The sequence below is a fragment of the Saccostrea cucullata genome, unplaced genomic scaffold (genome assembly GCF_032062105.1).
Source record: "Saccostrea cucullata isolate Sc308-1 unplaced genomic scaffold, CSIRO_AGI_Scuc_v1 ctg5660, whole genome shotgun sequence".
Lineage (NCBI taxonomy): Eukaryota > Metazoa > Mollusca > Bivalvia > Ostreida > Ostreidae > Saccostrea > Saccostrea cuccullata.
The window spans coordinates 2,946-19,016 of NW_026938607.1; the positions used below are offsets into that span (position 1 = coordinate 2,946).

Below are 16,071 nucleotides of genomic sequence, written 5' to 3' on the forward strand. Positions count from 1 at the left end.
TCTGTGTTTACCGGGGTAACATTGTGGGGCTCCTCAATGTTGACAAAAGACAACAGGATATAATTTGTTTTTCATATTTCATTTGAATAAATGTACACAAAACACTTCTTTGGCTCTGCAGTCATCACCTGAATTAAAAACCAACCAACCACCCTTTCCAACAAAACCTCTCTTAAACAAGCCCTTTAGTAAATGCGAATAGACGTAATATTTCTAGGTCTTGATTGAAGATTGAACTATTGATTTCTTCACTAAGTGAGTATGAATATAAAATGTCTGAGGTTATAGCAAACAACTATTTGTATAGGGACAGAAGTTATGCTGTTTTCTCAATGTAATGCGCCAAGCCTTTGTTAATAACATTCAAAAGTTATAGCAAACAACTATCTGTATAGGGACAAAAAGTAATGCTAATATTTCAACCAAACTCAATATATTGCACCATGCATTTTTAATAATAATGTCAGGAGTAATGAATATCAAGTTCAGGTCACGTCTTGTGCCTAAGTTAATACTACTAAACAGTAACACACCTCCCAACCTTATTAATATTCAGGGTCATGAACCCAAGGGAGCATTCATTGCATCAGCTATTTTCTTTAAACAAGGAAAGACAACTCAAGATTTTCTTTAATGGTATAGTCAGTTTCTTTTATCAATTTATGTACATTTAAATTGTGATAAATGGGGGGGGGGGGATATTGTGAGATATGTTTTATTTCATTAAGATCACTTCTAGTCAATTTTTATGTTGAATAAGTAAAACATTAACACAGTGTATTTTCAGTATAAAATACTGCAGAGGTATATGAATGTGTTCACTAAATTTCTGCTTAATAAATACAGGTAAATTGAGTTTCAAATTATACCTGATTTCACATAAGCTACATATCTGCAGCTACTAGTGCATGTAAATATTTCTGGAAAGTATCTATCTACATAATCATATTCAGTTATTAATTTTTTCTGTTAACTGAATTCAACAAAAATAATTTAAACTGATATGCACACCATTTATATATCATGATTCATACTGAAAAAAAGACAATGTAAACAAACAGCATTCAATCATGTTTTTATTTACAATAAATTTACTAAGCACTACATGTAGACAGACAATGGAATGTTCAACAACAAATAAGTTGTATATTACAGGCATATGTTATAATAAAGATTATGCTGTTTAAAAATGAAGTAAAAATTTATATATCAATATTTAGATCCCCTTCACAAGATCTCCAAATTTTGACTATTTTTAATAAACAAAATTAAGTGCACATGTACATTCTAAATATTTTTTTTTCCTACTCAAAAAAAAATTATACTTCCATTTTTAAAGATAATCAACCTTATAATAAAATTCATGGTAAAAATATTCAAGTGTTTCTTTCTTTACTGATCTGGTTTAAAATACATGTGTAATTACAATATGTAATTCATATAGTTTAAGCATGCAATACCAGTGAGAGCTACAGGTAGCTATTACCTCCCTTTTTCGCAAACATTTTCTATACTGTGATTGAATTAAAAAAAATCAGTTTTAAGTTATAAATCTTATCATTTTATAACCTATGAAGTCACCTGCATGGCACAGTGGCAAGAGCATCTGCTCGAGAGTCAAGAGTAAGGAGTTGATCCATAAATTGCTGGTTCGAAATCCCACAGTCAGACATAGAAGAGACTGTATATACAGAGGTCCTGTGTTGCAGTAGGTGCTAGTACCAAAAAGATCCCTCATTGCTCAATTAGCCATGTGTGCCAAGTAAAGGACAAAATTTGCAGCTCTCCACCGACAAATGTTGGCATCCCCATATGAGTGAAAATTTCTCAAGACGTACAAATAAACAATAAACTACAGAGTCTTTGAATATGCAAATTCTTTTTTTCTGAGAAAGGGATCCTCAAATGATGTTTAGATATGGTTCATATGAGTAGAAAAGTACTGTATCATCCCAGCTAGTCTTCATGAATTCAGCAACCATTTGTTATATGGCCTGAAAAATATAAAATGTTAATGCATTAACATAAAAGTATATGATTGATATTTTTATAATTCATCATAAATTAATTGAATCAATATAATAAAGTCACACTTGTTATCTTGAAATGCTCATGGGACTGCTGAAAAAACTGAGATATCCAAGAGATTCAGGGTAAGATATATAGAAAAAAAAATGTCGTTCAAGGGACTTTAAAATGACTTTGATATCTCAATGTGTTCAAAATATCACTCAGTGTCAACTGTCAAGAATATATACCAAAGTTCAACTCTAAACAGAGTACATAAAATTCATATACATGTATGCCACTTACAATTGCTAATTCAATCTATCATTGTTCATTAATAATCTGCATGAGAAAGAGATATGTGCAAAATGAGCAAATTAAATTAACAAAAGTAAATCATATATATATATATATATATGCAATTCCAAGTGTTTGCAAATCATTCATCCAATTTGTAATACTGTCATGAACGTCAACATACCCTAGGTTGTCAAAGTTTTTTTGATTTTAAGATACTGTTGTTTAACTGTACTCATTTAGACTGCACTGTAATCACTTGTTTCCCAACAGTACACATTTTTCACATTATCTGAAATCCATCATTACTATCATGATGAGAGTTATGCCCCTTTTTTATAACCCCAAAATATTGCTTTCTTTCTGAAAATTTACATAGATATCAACTAAAGTCTCCATAAAATAGGTATTTAAATTATGAAAACTTGTATTATTTTAATCTCTACTTAACTTAAAAGCCAAGAAATAAACAAAATGATTTTCCAATATTTACATAGAACTTTCAAGATAAACATTCTGTTTCTAATTATGGCACATCCATTACCCTTGATTCTGGGATTCTGTACTAGGATGTATTCGTTCAAAAGATATGATGTATCGTGGCCCTGATAATCTTGATATATTTCGTAATAAAAGGCTTCAGCCTTAAATATTCCAGAATAAAACATTGACCCCCCACTGGACCCACCCTACCCTATAGCTATATGATCTGAACAAATCTAAATCTGCTCTTAACTATCTCAGAGTGACTAATAATGATCTGTCTATTCTTGAAAAGATTTAAGATTTAATTTTTTAACTACGGATTACTATTATTCTCTCTATTTTATTGCTGTACTCTATATACAGCAAAACTCGTTTAGTACGAACACGGATATTGTGAATTTACGGTTATAGAGAAGTCATCTTGGAGCACCAGCTATATAAATTTAATGACTTTCTTACACGGTTATAACGAATTACAGATATGGCGAAGTAATTTCAAAGGTCCCAGTGACTTCGTTATAACCGAGTTTTACTGTACATCAATAACATATCATCACCAGTAATCAACATACCTTCTCTTTGGACTTGACATCCTTTCCTAGATTCTCGTGGTTGAAGCTTTCATCAATTTGTTTTGTTACAGCTGAACTCCAAATATGATTAATAAGTTAATACAATCCTCTACATTTAATTAATCCATATAAAATACAAGCATTTGCAATAATGTGGAAAGAAAACTGAATGAAAAATACTGACAAATATCAATGCACTACAGGCAAATCAGAAAAATATGTAATGCAATCATTTACAGTTTGGATAATATGCTGATTATGTATCAACATAATTTTCAGTTCATTAAATTGTTTGCTGAAACAGACAACCAACTGTATTTATAAATTATCTTGTAAAAGTTTTAATGGATTTTCTTCTCCCTTTGAACTTACATGTACTATTATGCAGCATGATAATGTGAAATTTTTTTCACCCATTCTTTATTATTGAAGTATCTGCTGAAAATAGAACAGAATGTGATTAAATCTTTTGAGAATTAAACAAAAACAAAAATCACTGATGCATGATTTTCAATTATATTGACCGTTTTATCAACATCTCTCTCTCTCTAACTATATATAACTTTACACAGGATTCTTTTATACATTGATATACCTGTACATGTAGATATTGGAGTAACTGGGCATGCTTAATATTTTTATTTGTTTATTCCAATCAGCATGATCAGGATGATAATAATTAAATAATAATGTTGCATATTAAATATGTTATAATTTTTCCTTTTACAGTTACATATACAATACTCACAACAGGCAAATCTTGAACTTGCAAATCACAGTCTTCAGAGTATATCCTGCAAGAAACATTTGATCATTGCACATTACAAATGAATTGATTTGATTTTCTTTTTTAAAAGTTTATATTTGCTTTTTTTGTTTTATTTTAATGAAATTATAGTTTTTGTGCATTTAATACAGTATCATCACTATCATATGCATACAAATTGAAGACCATTTTTAAATTCAATCAACAATGTCATTCTTCAAAAGAAAAGACATACACTGAATACATGAAAAGATCAGTGAAGCCCATATTTAAAAAGTAGAGAAAAAAATATATTTTCTTGTGTGTATAATTTGTGTGGGATGGTGCATATCATTAAAAAAACAAAGAACAAAAAAGGACGGAATGTCTTGATAGCTGACTTTACAATGCAAGGCAAAAAATTGTTGAAGGCCCACTGGACTGGGGTCAGTGATTTTTGCTTTACCTAGAATAGTACATGGTAGGGGGCATCTGTCTTTTGGGTCAGTTCTATGTACATGTATAACAAAATACAATTATAGTTGGGCTAGTAACTTGACAGGCTTGTTTCAAAGTTCTGTCATTTCGGAATCCTATTTTGTTTAGATTAATTATTTGTCCAACTGTGTATCACATTAAATAAACAAAATATAACTATTACATTTATCATGATTATTAGGGTCTTCCGTCTTCAGCGGAAGACCCTTCTATTATTCTTCGGTTTCTTTTTTACCTTTATTATTATTATTATTTTTATTCTTTTTTCTTCTTACAAAATTTGTGCAGAAGATTTCTCGGAGATGGCTCGTTCGATTTGCTTGAAATTTTCACGGTAGATGCGTTAGCATCTGAAGTTAATTCCGGCAAATTTTTTTTGGAAATTCACTTCCGGTCGGGAGTTATCGCCCTTTGATCAAAATTTGGAGGACCTCCTTGTCTGTGATGGAACTCAAAAACGGCTCAAGCTAGAAAGCTGAAATTTTTAGTGATGATAGAGGACATGTTACCATATTGCACCTGGGTCAGGATATTTTCCGGAAGTGCCTAGTATGGAAGCTCGGTAGAGGTCAAAATTTAGGACACGTTTTATGAGTGATTTTTTGAGACATTTTCTATCATATCTTTTAAAATATAAATATTTTGTTAAAACATACTGAAAAACATTTGTGCAAAATATCAAGATCTTCAATATGATATCAAGAAAAATGTGCTGACTCATCAAATTAAGGGCTGAAAGGGGCCAACAGTTCTTATTCAATAACTCTTTATCAGTCAATATTTTGTTATACATTACTGAAGCAAAAATGTTAATCTCAAGCATTTACAACTTTATATAATAATTTTAATGTCATATGGTACATAATTAGGGGCCACAAGGGGCCAAAATGCTAAATCATTGATGCTTTATATCTCGAAATGGAGAAATATTTTGATAAGCAATATTGAACAAAAGATGTTCAAAATAATGTTCTGAACAATATGCTACCTTTCATTTTTTGCTAAACGTCCCCAGTAAGGAGTTCAAGGGTTGGCCCCTAAAAATTTCTTTTTCTAATATCTCAAAAACGAAAAAGAATTTCTGAACAATTGTTGAAAACAAAATGTTCAAAATCTAAAGAGCTTTAAGATGAGATCCCGAAAAGGGGGCTGGGAACTCGAATTAGGGGCCAAGAGGGGCCAAAAGTCTTCAATCGATAACTCTTTATCGGTTAATATTTTGTAATACATTACTGAAGCAAAGATGTTCATCTCAACCATCTACAACTATATATTATAATTTCCATGTCGTATGTTACATAATTAGGGGCCACAAAGGGCCAGAATGCTAAATCTTTGATGCTTTATATCTCGAAAGGGAGAAATATTTTGATAAGCAATATTGAACAAAAGTTGCTCAAAATAATGTTCTAAACAATATGCGACCTATCATTTTTTGCTAAACGTCCCCATTAAGGAGTTGAAGAGTTGGCCCCTAAAAATTTCTTTTTCTAATATCTCAAAAACGAAAAAGAATTTCTGAACAATTGTTGAACACAAAATGTTCAAAATCTTAAGATCTTTAAGATGAGATCCCGAAAAAGGGACTGGGCACTCGAATTAGGGGCCAAGAGGGGCCAAAAGTCTTCAATCGATAACTCTTTATCGGTTAATATTTTGTAATACATTACTGAAGCAAAGATGTTCATCTCAACCATCTACAACTATATATTATAATTTCCATGTCGTATGGTTCATAATTAGGGGCCACAAGGGGTCAGAATGCTAAATCTTTGATGCTTTATATCTCGAAAGGGAGAAATATTTTGATAAGCAATATTGAACAAAAGTTGCTCAAAATAATGTTCTAAACAATATGCAACCTTTCATTTTTTGCTAAACGTCCCCATTAAGGATTTGAAGGGTTGGCCCCTAAAAATTTCTTTTTCTAATATCTCAAAAACGAAAAAGAATTTCTGAACAATTGTTGAACACAAAATGTTCAAAATCTTAAGATCTTTAAGATGAGATCCCGAAAAAGGGACTGGGCACTCGAATTAGGGGCCAAGAGGGGTCACAAGTCTTCAATCGATAACTCTTTATCGGTTAATATTTTGTAATACATTACTGAAGCAAAGATGTTCATCTCAACCATCTTCAACTATATATTATGATTTCCATGTCGTATGTTACATAATTAGGGGCCACAAGGGGCCAGAATGCTAAATCTTTGATGCTTTATATCTCAAAAGGAAGAAATATTTTGATAAGCAATATTGAACAAAAGTTGCTCAAAATAATGTTCTAAACAATATGCAACCTTTCATTTTTTGCTAAACGTCCCCATTAAGGAGTTGAAGGGTTGGCCCCTAAAAATTTCTTTTTCTAATATCTCAAAAACGAAAAAGAATTTCTGAACAATTGTTGACAACAAAATGTTCAAAATCTTAAGATATTTAAAATGATATGAAAAAAGAGGGCCGATTCCTAAAATTAGGGGCCGTTAGGGGCAAAATGCCGATTTTTTAAAGACTTTAATGTTCAATGTCTTTTTACAGATTGTGGTAAATCATTATTTTAGAATGAAAATCGCAATCAAAATCTTATCTCATCTCATCAAGAATTGGACGGAAGACCCACTCGTTGCTCGCAACGAGATCTCATCTAGTTATTATTATTATGGTTTTGGGTCAGTCTCTTTTTATTAAGTCTAGTAGCCTGGGAGTGGGATAGTGATATTATGATGATCTGACCAGTAAAAAGCCTGAGTGAGCAGTGAAAGAGAACTATTTCTAGCCTGGGCCTACAATGATTTCACATTTGTGCTTCATTACATACATTTTCTAAATTCAATAATGTTTGTTTATTCAACCTTATAGGGTCAATTGTGTTATTTTTGTCATACCTGGAGATGGCTGTTCAAAATGTACTCTACAGCTGTACCTGCAATAGACAAACAAAAAAGAAAATTACTTTTCATTTAACACATTGAAATAATCAAACAATATGTAAATTAAATACATGTATTCTTACAAACAAAAATGCAAAACATCAATGTAAATTATCTTTAGCAATATCTTTTCATTGCACAGATTGATGCACGCATGCATGTAATTTATTATACCCCCCCTTGAAAAGCGGGAGGGTATATTAAGTAATCGGTATGTCTGTCCGTCTGTTATTCATTGGTGTACCCATCTCTTATCCACTAATTCCTCTAATACCACTGAGTGATATTTGATGACTTTCACAGAATCTATATTACACATTGCAATTGTGCATCTTCTATTTTACTTTTTGATCCACCACATATTTGGGGTTTCCCATAGCAAAACATGGACACAGTCATTATATTCATATGAGAATTAGCGGTGAGTATCATTTAGTGTCAGAGCTCATTGCTCACAGTACCTCTAGTTTTGTAATATTTATACTACATGTATTTCCGTAGCTACTTTTAGATGGGCAATACTTTAAAAGGGAAAATAGTGGTACACATAGAAATATTCAAAATTTTCATAAACTGCTTATGTGATTGCTTGACTGTATGTTGTTTAGAATGTCCCTCTCGAAAATTTTTCACTCATATGGAGATGCCACCACTTGCCGGTGGAGGGCTACAAATTTTGGGTGAGGGCCTTTGAGCAGGGAGGAATCTTTTTTGTGCCAGCACCTACAGCGACACGGGGCCTCGGTTTATACGGTCTCATCCAAGGACCGGTCTCCATGTCCGACAGTGGGATTCGAATTAGCGATATGTAAGGATTGACTCCTTACTTCCCGACTCTAGAGCAGACGCTCTAATCACTGCGCCACGTGGGCGACAACTGCATATGTGAAGTTTCATACCTGATATATACACAAGTATGTGAGAACTGCATTGACACCATCTGATCATAAATTCTGTGATATTAAATTAGAAAAGTAACAACCATATTTTGATCAGAAGGCTCTAGTGAAAACTGCATGATTGATATAAACAGCTGACACTATTAAAACTGCAAACAAATGTAAACAAACCTTTTATCCTTTATCCAGGTACACATGTATATGTGTAGAGGGAATTCGGAAGGACTTCTTGTGCATACAACACGAGTACGGATAGAATTAAATTTTAGTCTCTTAGTATTTGAAAAAAACACATATGGTTCTCACAAATCACTGGGTATTGATAAGTAAGAATAATGACTTTTATACGCGTAACTCTGCATATGCATGCATAGTAGACTACCTTACAAGTAGGAACGAACTATAGCACACCTGCATTTTCTCTTCAATTTTAGACATGCTATTAACAGCATTTGACAAACATGCCCTAAAATATTTAGCCATTTTGTGCTAGAGGTAATCGAAAAAATAAATGAAATTCTACTTACGAGTGTTTTTGTTCACTAAATCAATATATGTGGGCTAATCTTGACCATCACAACTACTCCCTTCCACGTGGAAACATGTTTACAAAATCGAGAGGTGCTGTTTTGACACTTTAAAGTGCAATAGCACTTGACAGAATAAGAAACTGCAAACCTACTTTCACTTTTCAGGTAAAGAAACGTTTGTTTTTCAACTTTTTGCAATTTACAAATCTTATTAATCGAGATAACATAAAGTTTTACCTCTTTTTTCATGTTGAATTTCTCTCTCGATTTTCACCTGTAGCATGTTGGTCTCGCTGAATTCTCGCGAGGAAAGCTGTTCTGACGTTTACGGATTTTGTTCATATTTTATTACGTTTATCTCCGAATTCTTCCGATTTATGCTAATGAGGTTAGGAGGTGTGCGTAAAAATAACAATGAATTCAGATCACTACTTGTGTCTGCGTAAAATAAAGCAATCAAACGTTGCTAACAGTTCAATATAAGTTCAGGTAAATAATAACCTATCTAAACTCATTTGAACCTTGTTGCGTGAGTGTCATGACATTTTTTTCTTCTCTCTGTCTCTAGCAGAACCTTTCTGAGGTGGAACTGCAGACGTCTGATCGTTAGAGTCCGAGGAGGTCGTATATAAAGCAGTTACACTCTTCATGGCGTCTTATACATGACGATTTGGCACCATAAAGTCGGAAAGCGTCGGATTCGGTTAACTATTACACACATCCGAGGAATTCCTAATGTTTTTATATCTTTTACCGCTTAGTATGAACAATAGAGTGTAACTGTAAGGTTTTACCCTAATTATCAGTGATTGGATTTATTATTTATCTGAATTACCAGAGGTAAGCACATTCAATACTATATATTTGCATTTATGGACTAATTAATGGATTATTTATTCCTCAAAGCGTGGAGGAAATTCGGAACGAGGTGAATAATTTGCACCTAGCTCATATTCAAATTTCAAATAACATTGATCAATATTAACATGCAAGTCAATGAATATCAATACATATTATTCATTCAATCATTCATCGAATCATTAGTTTAATGACTCATATTACAGGAAAAATATTTTTTAGTTATTCATTACCATATATAGTGGAGAATGCAAAATAACGTAACTTTACTATGCATCAGATTAAAAAAAATAGAGCGTTAAACCCAAAACCTCTTTATTAGTCTAGTATACAAAAAAATCAATTCATGAAAAAATAAAGTCTGAAACACAGGGTCTTGACTCAATCTGAGCAAAATTGAGTATATAGTATAATAGGGGAAAAGGGACCTAACACGCCGCCATTAATTTCTGGGTGCCTCGCTTCAAACTCTCAAAACTTTCATTTTTAGTCAAAAAATCCATAAAATGCTTTGCCAGTCGAAAGGCAGAATGTTATCCTTAATTGTCATAGATAAATCGTTAATCTTACTTCATTAAAACTTAAAAAAAAATATCCGAACTTCCGAGAATTGGGTCGCCGTCGTTAACCTCGCACCATTTTTGCATGCAATTTTCGTTCATTACCTTGATTTTCACACACTTGTCATCCGTTGCACTTTATCTTAGAGTAGCGTTTCATAATATAACTCCTTCTGGACACCCTCACAATATTTGAATGACTGTTAATCGTCCGTCTCGAGAGATCACATCCATTTTCACCACCGATTAGCCTAAGAGGTCAATTGGGTCAGCCATATTTGAAAGATTTTGACGTCCCACACTTAATGACTGGAGTTTAAAAGGTGAAAGACGATTAACAACGAATATAATTGCAATAAAATTTTTATAAGCGATATTTATTCAGTAATTACGAAACTTTCCAAGTAATATTGTCCAATCGTCTTTCACCTTTTAAACCCCAGTCATTAAGTGCGGGACGTCAAAATCTTTCAAATATGGCTGACCCAATTGACCTCTTAGGCTAATCGGTGGTGAAAATGGATGTGATCTCTCGAGACGGACGATTAACAGTCATTCAAATATTGTGAGGGTGTCCAGAAGGAGTTATATTATGAAACGCTACTCTAAGATAAAGTGCAACGGATGACAAGTGCGTGAAAATCAAGGTAATGAACGAAAATTGCATGCAAAAATGGTGCGAGGTTAACGACGGCGACCCAATTCTCGGAAGTTCGGATATTTTTTTTAAGTTTTAATGAAGTAAGATTAACGATTTATTTATGACAATTAAGGATAACATTCTGCCTTTTGACTGGCAAAACATTTTATGGATTTTTTGACTAAAAATAAAAGTTTTGAGAGTTTGAAGCGAGGCACCCAGAAATTAATGGGGCGTGTTAGGTCCCTTTTCCCCTATTATACTATATACTCAATTTTGCTCAGATTGAGTCAAGACCCTGTGGTCTGAAAGTCACATTGAATGATATTGACGACATGGTTTTGCTAAAATTAATCGGTTTTGATTTTCTTGTGATCTTTAATCTAAGTCTTAAAATAGTTTCCAGCCTGCAAATGAAGATCTTCCTGCCTCGTTACTATAAATAACTCCACTATTCCACGAAGCATGTGTCCTCACGTAAACATCGTCTCCTTTATCGACGTGCGCCACAACAATACCTGTTCCTCCAATGTCTGAACCAGAGCCAACATGTGAGTAAATTATACCCAGTTCATCCGTATTCACCATCAACTGTGTGGAATGATAATTGCTTTCACCAATTCTGATCGTCCAAGTAAACACATAAACCCCGCTTTCTGGCACCATGAATACCCCCGTGGTGGAATGATAACCATTTCCGAAGTTGGCTTTCACGACATCAAACGACAAGGGATGCTGAATTGATATTGCTGGTGTGTGTTGCGACATATAGGCGTAAAACGCGATGGGTTTAATCGTGTAAGAAGGATATGGTGTTGTTGTCACAGGTGAGAGCAATCGCTCTGAAAGAATTACACGATAAACTTGATTGTTACTTTAAAACTAAAATCTACAAAAGTTTCTGATGTAGAGCAAATTATATTAAGGAGGTGCATATAATAAATTTATTGGAATTTAAATTTTATTTCCAGGAATATTGTATAATTGATATTGCGGAACTCGATACATAGATACGCAAAAAACTATTACAATCACAATTGGTTTTAACAAATCACTTTCTTACAAATTTTGAAGAGGAAAAAGTCTCATATCCATTCTTTTGTAATGTTTTAAAACACAAAAGTGTTCTGTTTAACGAGGCCGAGTCTAATTCGAGTGCCCCTCTTGGCCCCTTTTTTGGGTGCTCAGCCCCTTTTTTCAGGATCTTAACTTAAAGCTTTTAAGATTTTGAACATTTTGAGTTCAATAACTGTTCAGAAATTCTTTTTCGTTTTAGGGCTATAAGCAAAAGAAATATTTAGGGGCCAACCCTTCAACTCCTTAATGGGGACGTTAAGCAAAAAATGAAAGGTTGCATATTGTTCAAAACATAATTTTGAACATCTTTTGTTCAATATTGCTTATCAAAGTATTTCTCCCTTTCGAGATATAAAGCATCAAAGATTTTGCATTCTAGCCCCTTTTGGCCCCCTAATTATGTACCACACGACATAACAATCATAACATATAGTTGTAGATGGTTGAGATGAACATCTTTGCTTCAGTAATGTATAACAAAATATTAAATGATAAAGAGTTATCGACTGAAGATTTTTGGCCCCTCTTGGCCCCTAATTCGAGTGCCCAGCCCCTTTTTCGGGATCTCCTCTTAAAGCTCTTAAGATTTTGAACATTTTGTGTTCAACAACTGTTCAGAAATTCTTTTTCGTTTTTGAGCTATTAGCAAAAGAAATATTTAGGGGCCAACCCTTCAACTCCTTAATGGGGACGTTTAGCAAAAAAAAAAAGGTTGCAATTTGTTTAGAACATTATTTTGAACATCTTTTCTTCAATATTGCTTATCAAAATATTTCTCCCTTTCGAGATATAAAGCGGTAAGGATTTAGCATTCTGACCCCTTGTGGCCCCTAATTATGTTTCATATGACATAAAAATCATTATATATAGTTGTAGATTGTTGAGATTAACATTTTTGATTCAATAATGTATAACAAAATATTGACTTTAAAAGAGTTATTAAATAAAAACTGTTGGCCCCTTTCAGTCCTTAATCTGATGAGTCAGCACATTTTTCTTGATATCATATTACAGATCTTTATATTTTGCTCAAATGTTGTTCAGTATGTTCTAACAAAATAATTATATTTTAAAAGATATGATGCAAAATGTCTCAAGAAATCACTCATAAAACGTATCCTAAATTTTGACCCCTAGCGAGCTTCCATACTAGGCACTTCCAGAAAATATCCTGACCCAGGTGCAACATGGCAACATGTCCTCTATCATCACTAAAAATTTCAGCTTTCTAGCTTGAGCCGTTTTTGAGTTCCATCACAGACAAGGAAGTGCTCTAAATTTCGATCAAAGGGCGATAACTTCCGACCGGAAGTGAATTTCAAAAAAAAAAATTGCCGGAATTAACTTCAGATGACAAAGCATCGACCGTGAAAATTTGAAGCAAATCGAACGAGCCATCAACGAGAAATCGCTTGCACAAATTTTGTAAGAAGAAAAAAGAATAAAAAGAAAAAAGGTAAAAAAGAAACCGAAGAATAATAGAAGGGTCTTCCGCTGAAGATGGAAGACCCTAAAAAGAAAGTTAAAGTGGCTCTAACAACGTCACTGTTTTCGGATTTTGTAAGCAATACATGACGCTGAAAAATGACGCTTGTATGTTCAAGACTTCCATGGATATTATACTAAAAACTCATGACAGAACTTCCCAAGAAACATACTAGCAATCTAAAAATTGCTATTTTTACCAAAAAATTGTAGGCGCCGATCATTCATCTGCAAAGATATGTATTTATACCTTAATATGGCAATTTTAGAGGAATTGAGCTTCGAAAAAATAGACTTAGTAATTACTACCTAGACCAACCTAGATGGTGAACATTTTTGAAATTTCACAATTTGGTGACTTTTTACATTAACTTTTATCTACTTGAATGAAAAAGAAATCCCTAGGGCGGAAATACAAAAAATAAGGAAAATATGTGATAATTTGGCAATTTTCCAATTCCCATAGGGTCCAATAGTAAAATTTAACAACTTTTGAGATTCCCCCCCGAAGAAATCGGAGTGGTAAACATTCGAATTTTTAATCCTTAAATAATAAATATAACAGTAAAAATTAATTATCAAAAAATTATCAAAATCCCTAGGGCAGAAATAATTAGACTCGGCCTCGTTAAATTGAACTAATCTTTTTACAACTGATAAACCTTATTGAAGCTTAGAAAAATGAACAAAGCCTAGCATACATAGACTCTTTATAAAGTAGAAAGTTTGTTCGTTAACGATTAAAATAAGAATTATCTTATTTTGAAAAGTAATGTTTGCTTATACTTGTTCGTGAAAATAAGAAAATGAAAATAAACAAAACATAAAGAAATATCATTGAAATTATTACTGAAAACATTGAAACTTATGATACCAACTTGAAATTTATTTTTTTTTTTCTTATTGGAATAATAATCAAAAGGTGAATAATCCATTCAACTGTAACGTTTACTTTTTGCCTTTCGACAATCTGTTGGAATTCGAATGGTTTTCAGTTGCGCCCGATATTAGCAGAGTTATTTTTATTTTCATATGAAGCAGAATTTAAAGTGACTGTCTGACTCGAGAAACACTTATTTTGCCAACTCAATACTTTGACACATCAACGATGCATAATCAGTTAACAATGCTATTATACTAGTATTCATACGAAGACTGTGAGCTTTAGAGAAAAAAGACACCCCTGAGTCCGACTCATTTGATTCATGTTTAAAAACATTATCGGAAACCTAGCAACTAAATATGATTAAAGAGTTGACTTGTCAATAAAACAAAGTAAACTTATTTTACAGCAACATATGCCTATCACATGCAAATGGAGTTTATATTTCTCAGTTGATTCAAAACCCCAAGAGAATGCTCTACATAAGAAAAATTTCTAAAACGAGATGTTTTTCAATTTAATCTAATTTTGAGGTCACTATTTACACACTAAAACAGCTATGATTTTTCCGTTATTTTCTGGTCTTGCAGGAAGCAAACGGCGGATGTGATCGATAGGGTAGGAACGCTCAGTCCTCTATGACAACAAATCCCACCACTGAATATTCTACAGTTAATTCATAAGAATTAATGGAATGTTTAAATGAATTCCCTTACTTTTGTAGATATTTGCTTTGGAAGGACTGTTTTTCTCCTTAGTCTTTCGGATTTTGGATATCCCAGATTCATTAAGTAGAGATGCATCAGATTCTTCAATTTCTATGCCTTTACGTATCATTTCTTCATTTTGAAATGTTTGAACATTAATTTCATTTTCTGAAATGTGCTTTCTTAAATATGAAATGATTTTTTCCTGCTCATTAAGTCTTGCTTCAAGATTATGAATATGTTGGATTTCGTTTTCCTGATTTTTGAGAAGCTTGGATAATTCACGAACAGTTCTCTCTAAAGTCAGAATTCGATCATCACAAGTTTTAAGTTTTGAATCGTTCGTGTCTTTGTCTGGTGCGTGTAGTTCAGTTTCCTGAATACGTGGTTTATTATCTGTTTTGCCGTAGTTTGGATGTGAAATATCTGTTTTTACCTCCAAATTCATTGATTGAAATTCTCTTTGCACTGAATTCATGTGTTCTTTTCCAATAGTCCCTTCCAACTGGGCTACCCTATTCGCTAACATGCGGAGTTCCTCAGTATATTCAAACGCAAAACAGATTTGCTGATAGAACAGAAGACTTAGTAAAATCAACATTTCCAGATCTTCTCCACGACTGATAAGAGGCATGAAATGTCGATCAATTTATAAGTGACGCTTATCTTAAGATTGATTGCCTTAACCATGTTAACCTCTGCACTTTGAAACACGTCTTTACCACATATCTTATTTCTGAAAACGTACTGTATATTCGAAAATCAAAAAGAAAAAGAAAACATTGATGTAACCATCAATTGTCGCCCGGGAAATAAATAAAGTAAACAATGGAAATGATTCTTGATCATCAAACCGCTTCGATATGTGTGAAAAAGGCATGCGTCTAAATGATTGAGA

At 33.0% G+C, this 16,071-nt stretch overlaps 1 protein-coding gene and 2 long non-coding RNA genes across 3 annotated transcripts; all 3 read right to left on the bottom strand.

Annotated features, from left to right (window-relative positions):
- Window positions 1-1,100: 1,100 nt before the first annotated feature.
- Window positions 1,101-3,800, bottom strand: LOC134250765 (uncharacterized). Its single transcript, XR_009988595.1, has 3 exons — window positions 3,735-3,800; window positions 3,363-3,438; window positions 1,101-1,994 (listed from the first exon to the last, which is right to left on the bottom strand). It is a non-coding gene; the product is annotated as an uncharacterized LOC134250765 (long non-coding RNA).
- Window positions 3,801-4,138: 338 nt separating this feature from the next.
- Window positions 4,139-9,269, bottom strand: LOC134250769 (uncharacterized). Its single transcript, XR_009988597.1, has 3 exons — window positions 9,201-9,269; window positions 7,490-7,527; window positions 4,139-4,156 (listed from the first exon to the last, which is right to left on the bottom strand). It is a non-coding gene; the product is annotated as an uncharacterized LOC134250769 (long non-coding RNA).
- Window positions 9,270-11,411: 2,142 nt separating this feature from the next.
- LOC134250768 (complement C1q-like protein 3) lies at window positions 11,412-15,303 on the bottom strand. Its single transcript, XM_062733119.1, has 2 exons — window positions 15,183-15,303; window positions 11,412-11,863 (listed from the first exon to the last, which is right to left on the bottom strand). The coding sequence occupies exons 1-2, from the start codon at window positions 15,301-15,303 to the stop codon at window positions 11,412-11,414; spliced, it is 573 nt and encodes a 190-aa protein (XP_062589103.1).
- Window positions 15,304-16,071: the final 768 nt, after the last annotated feature.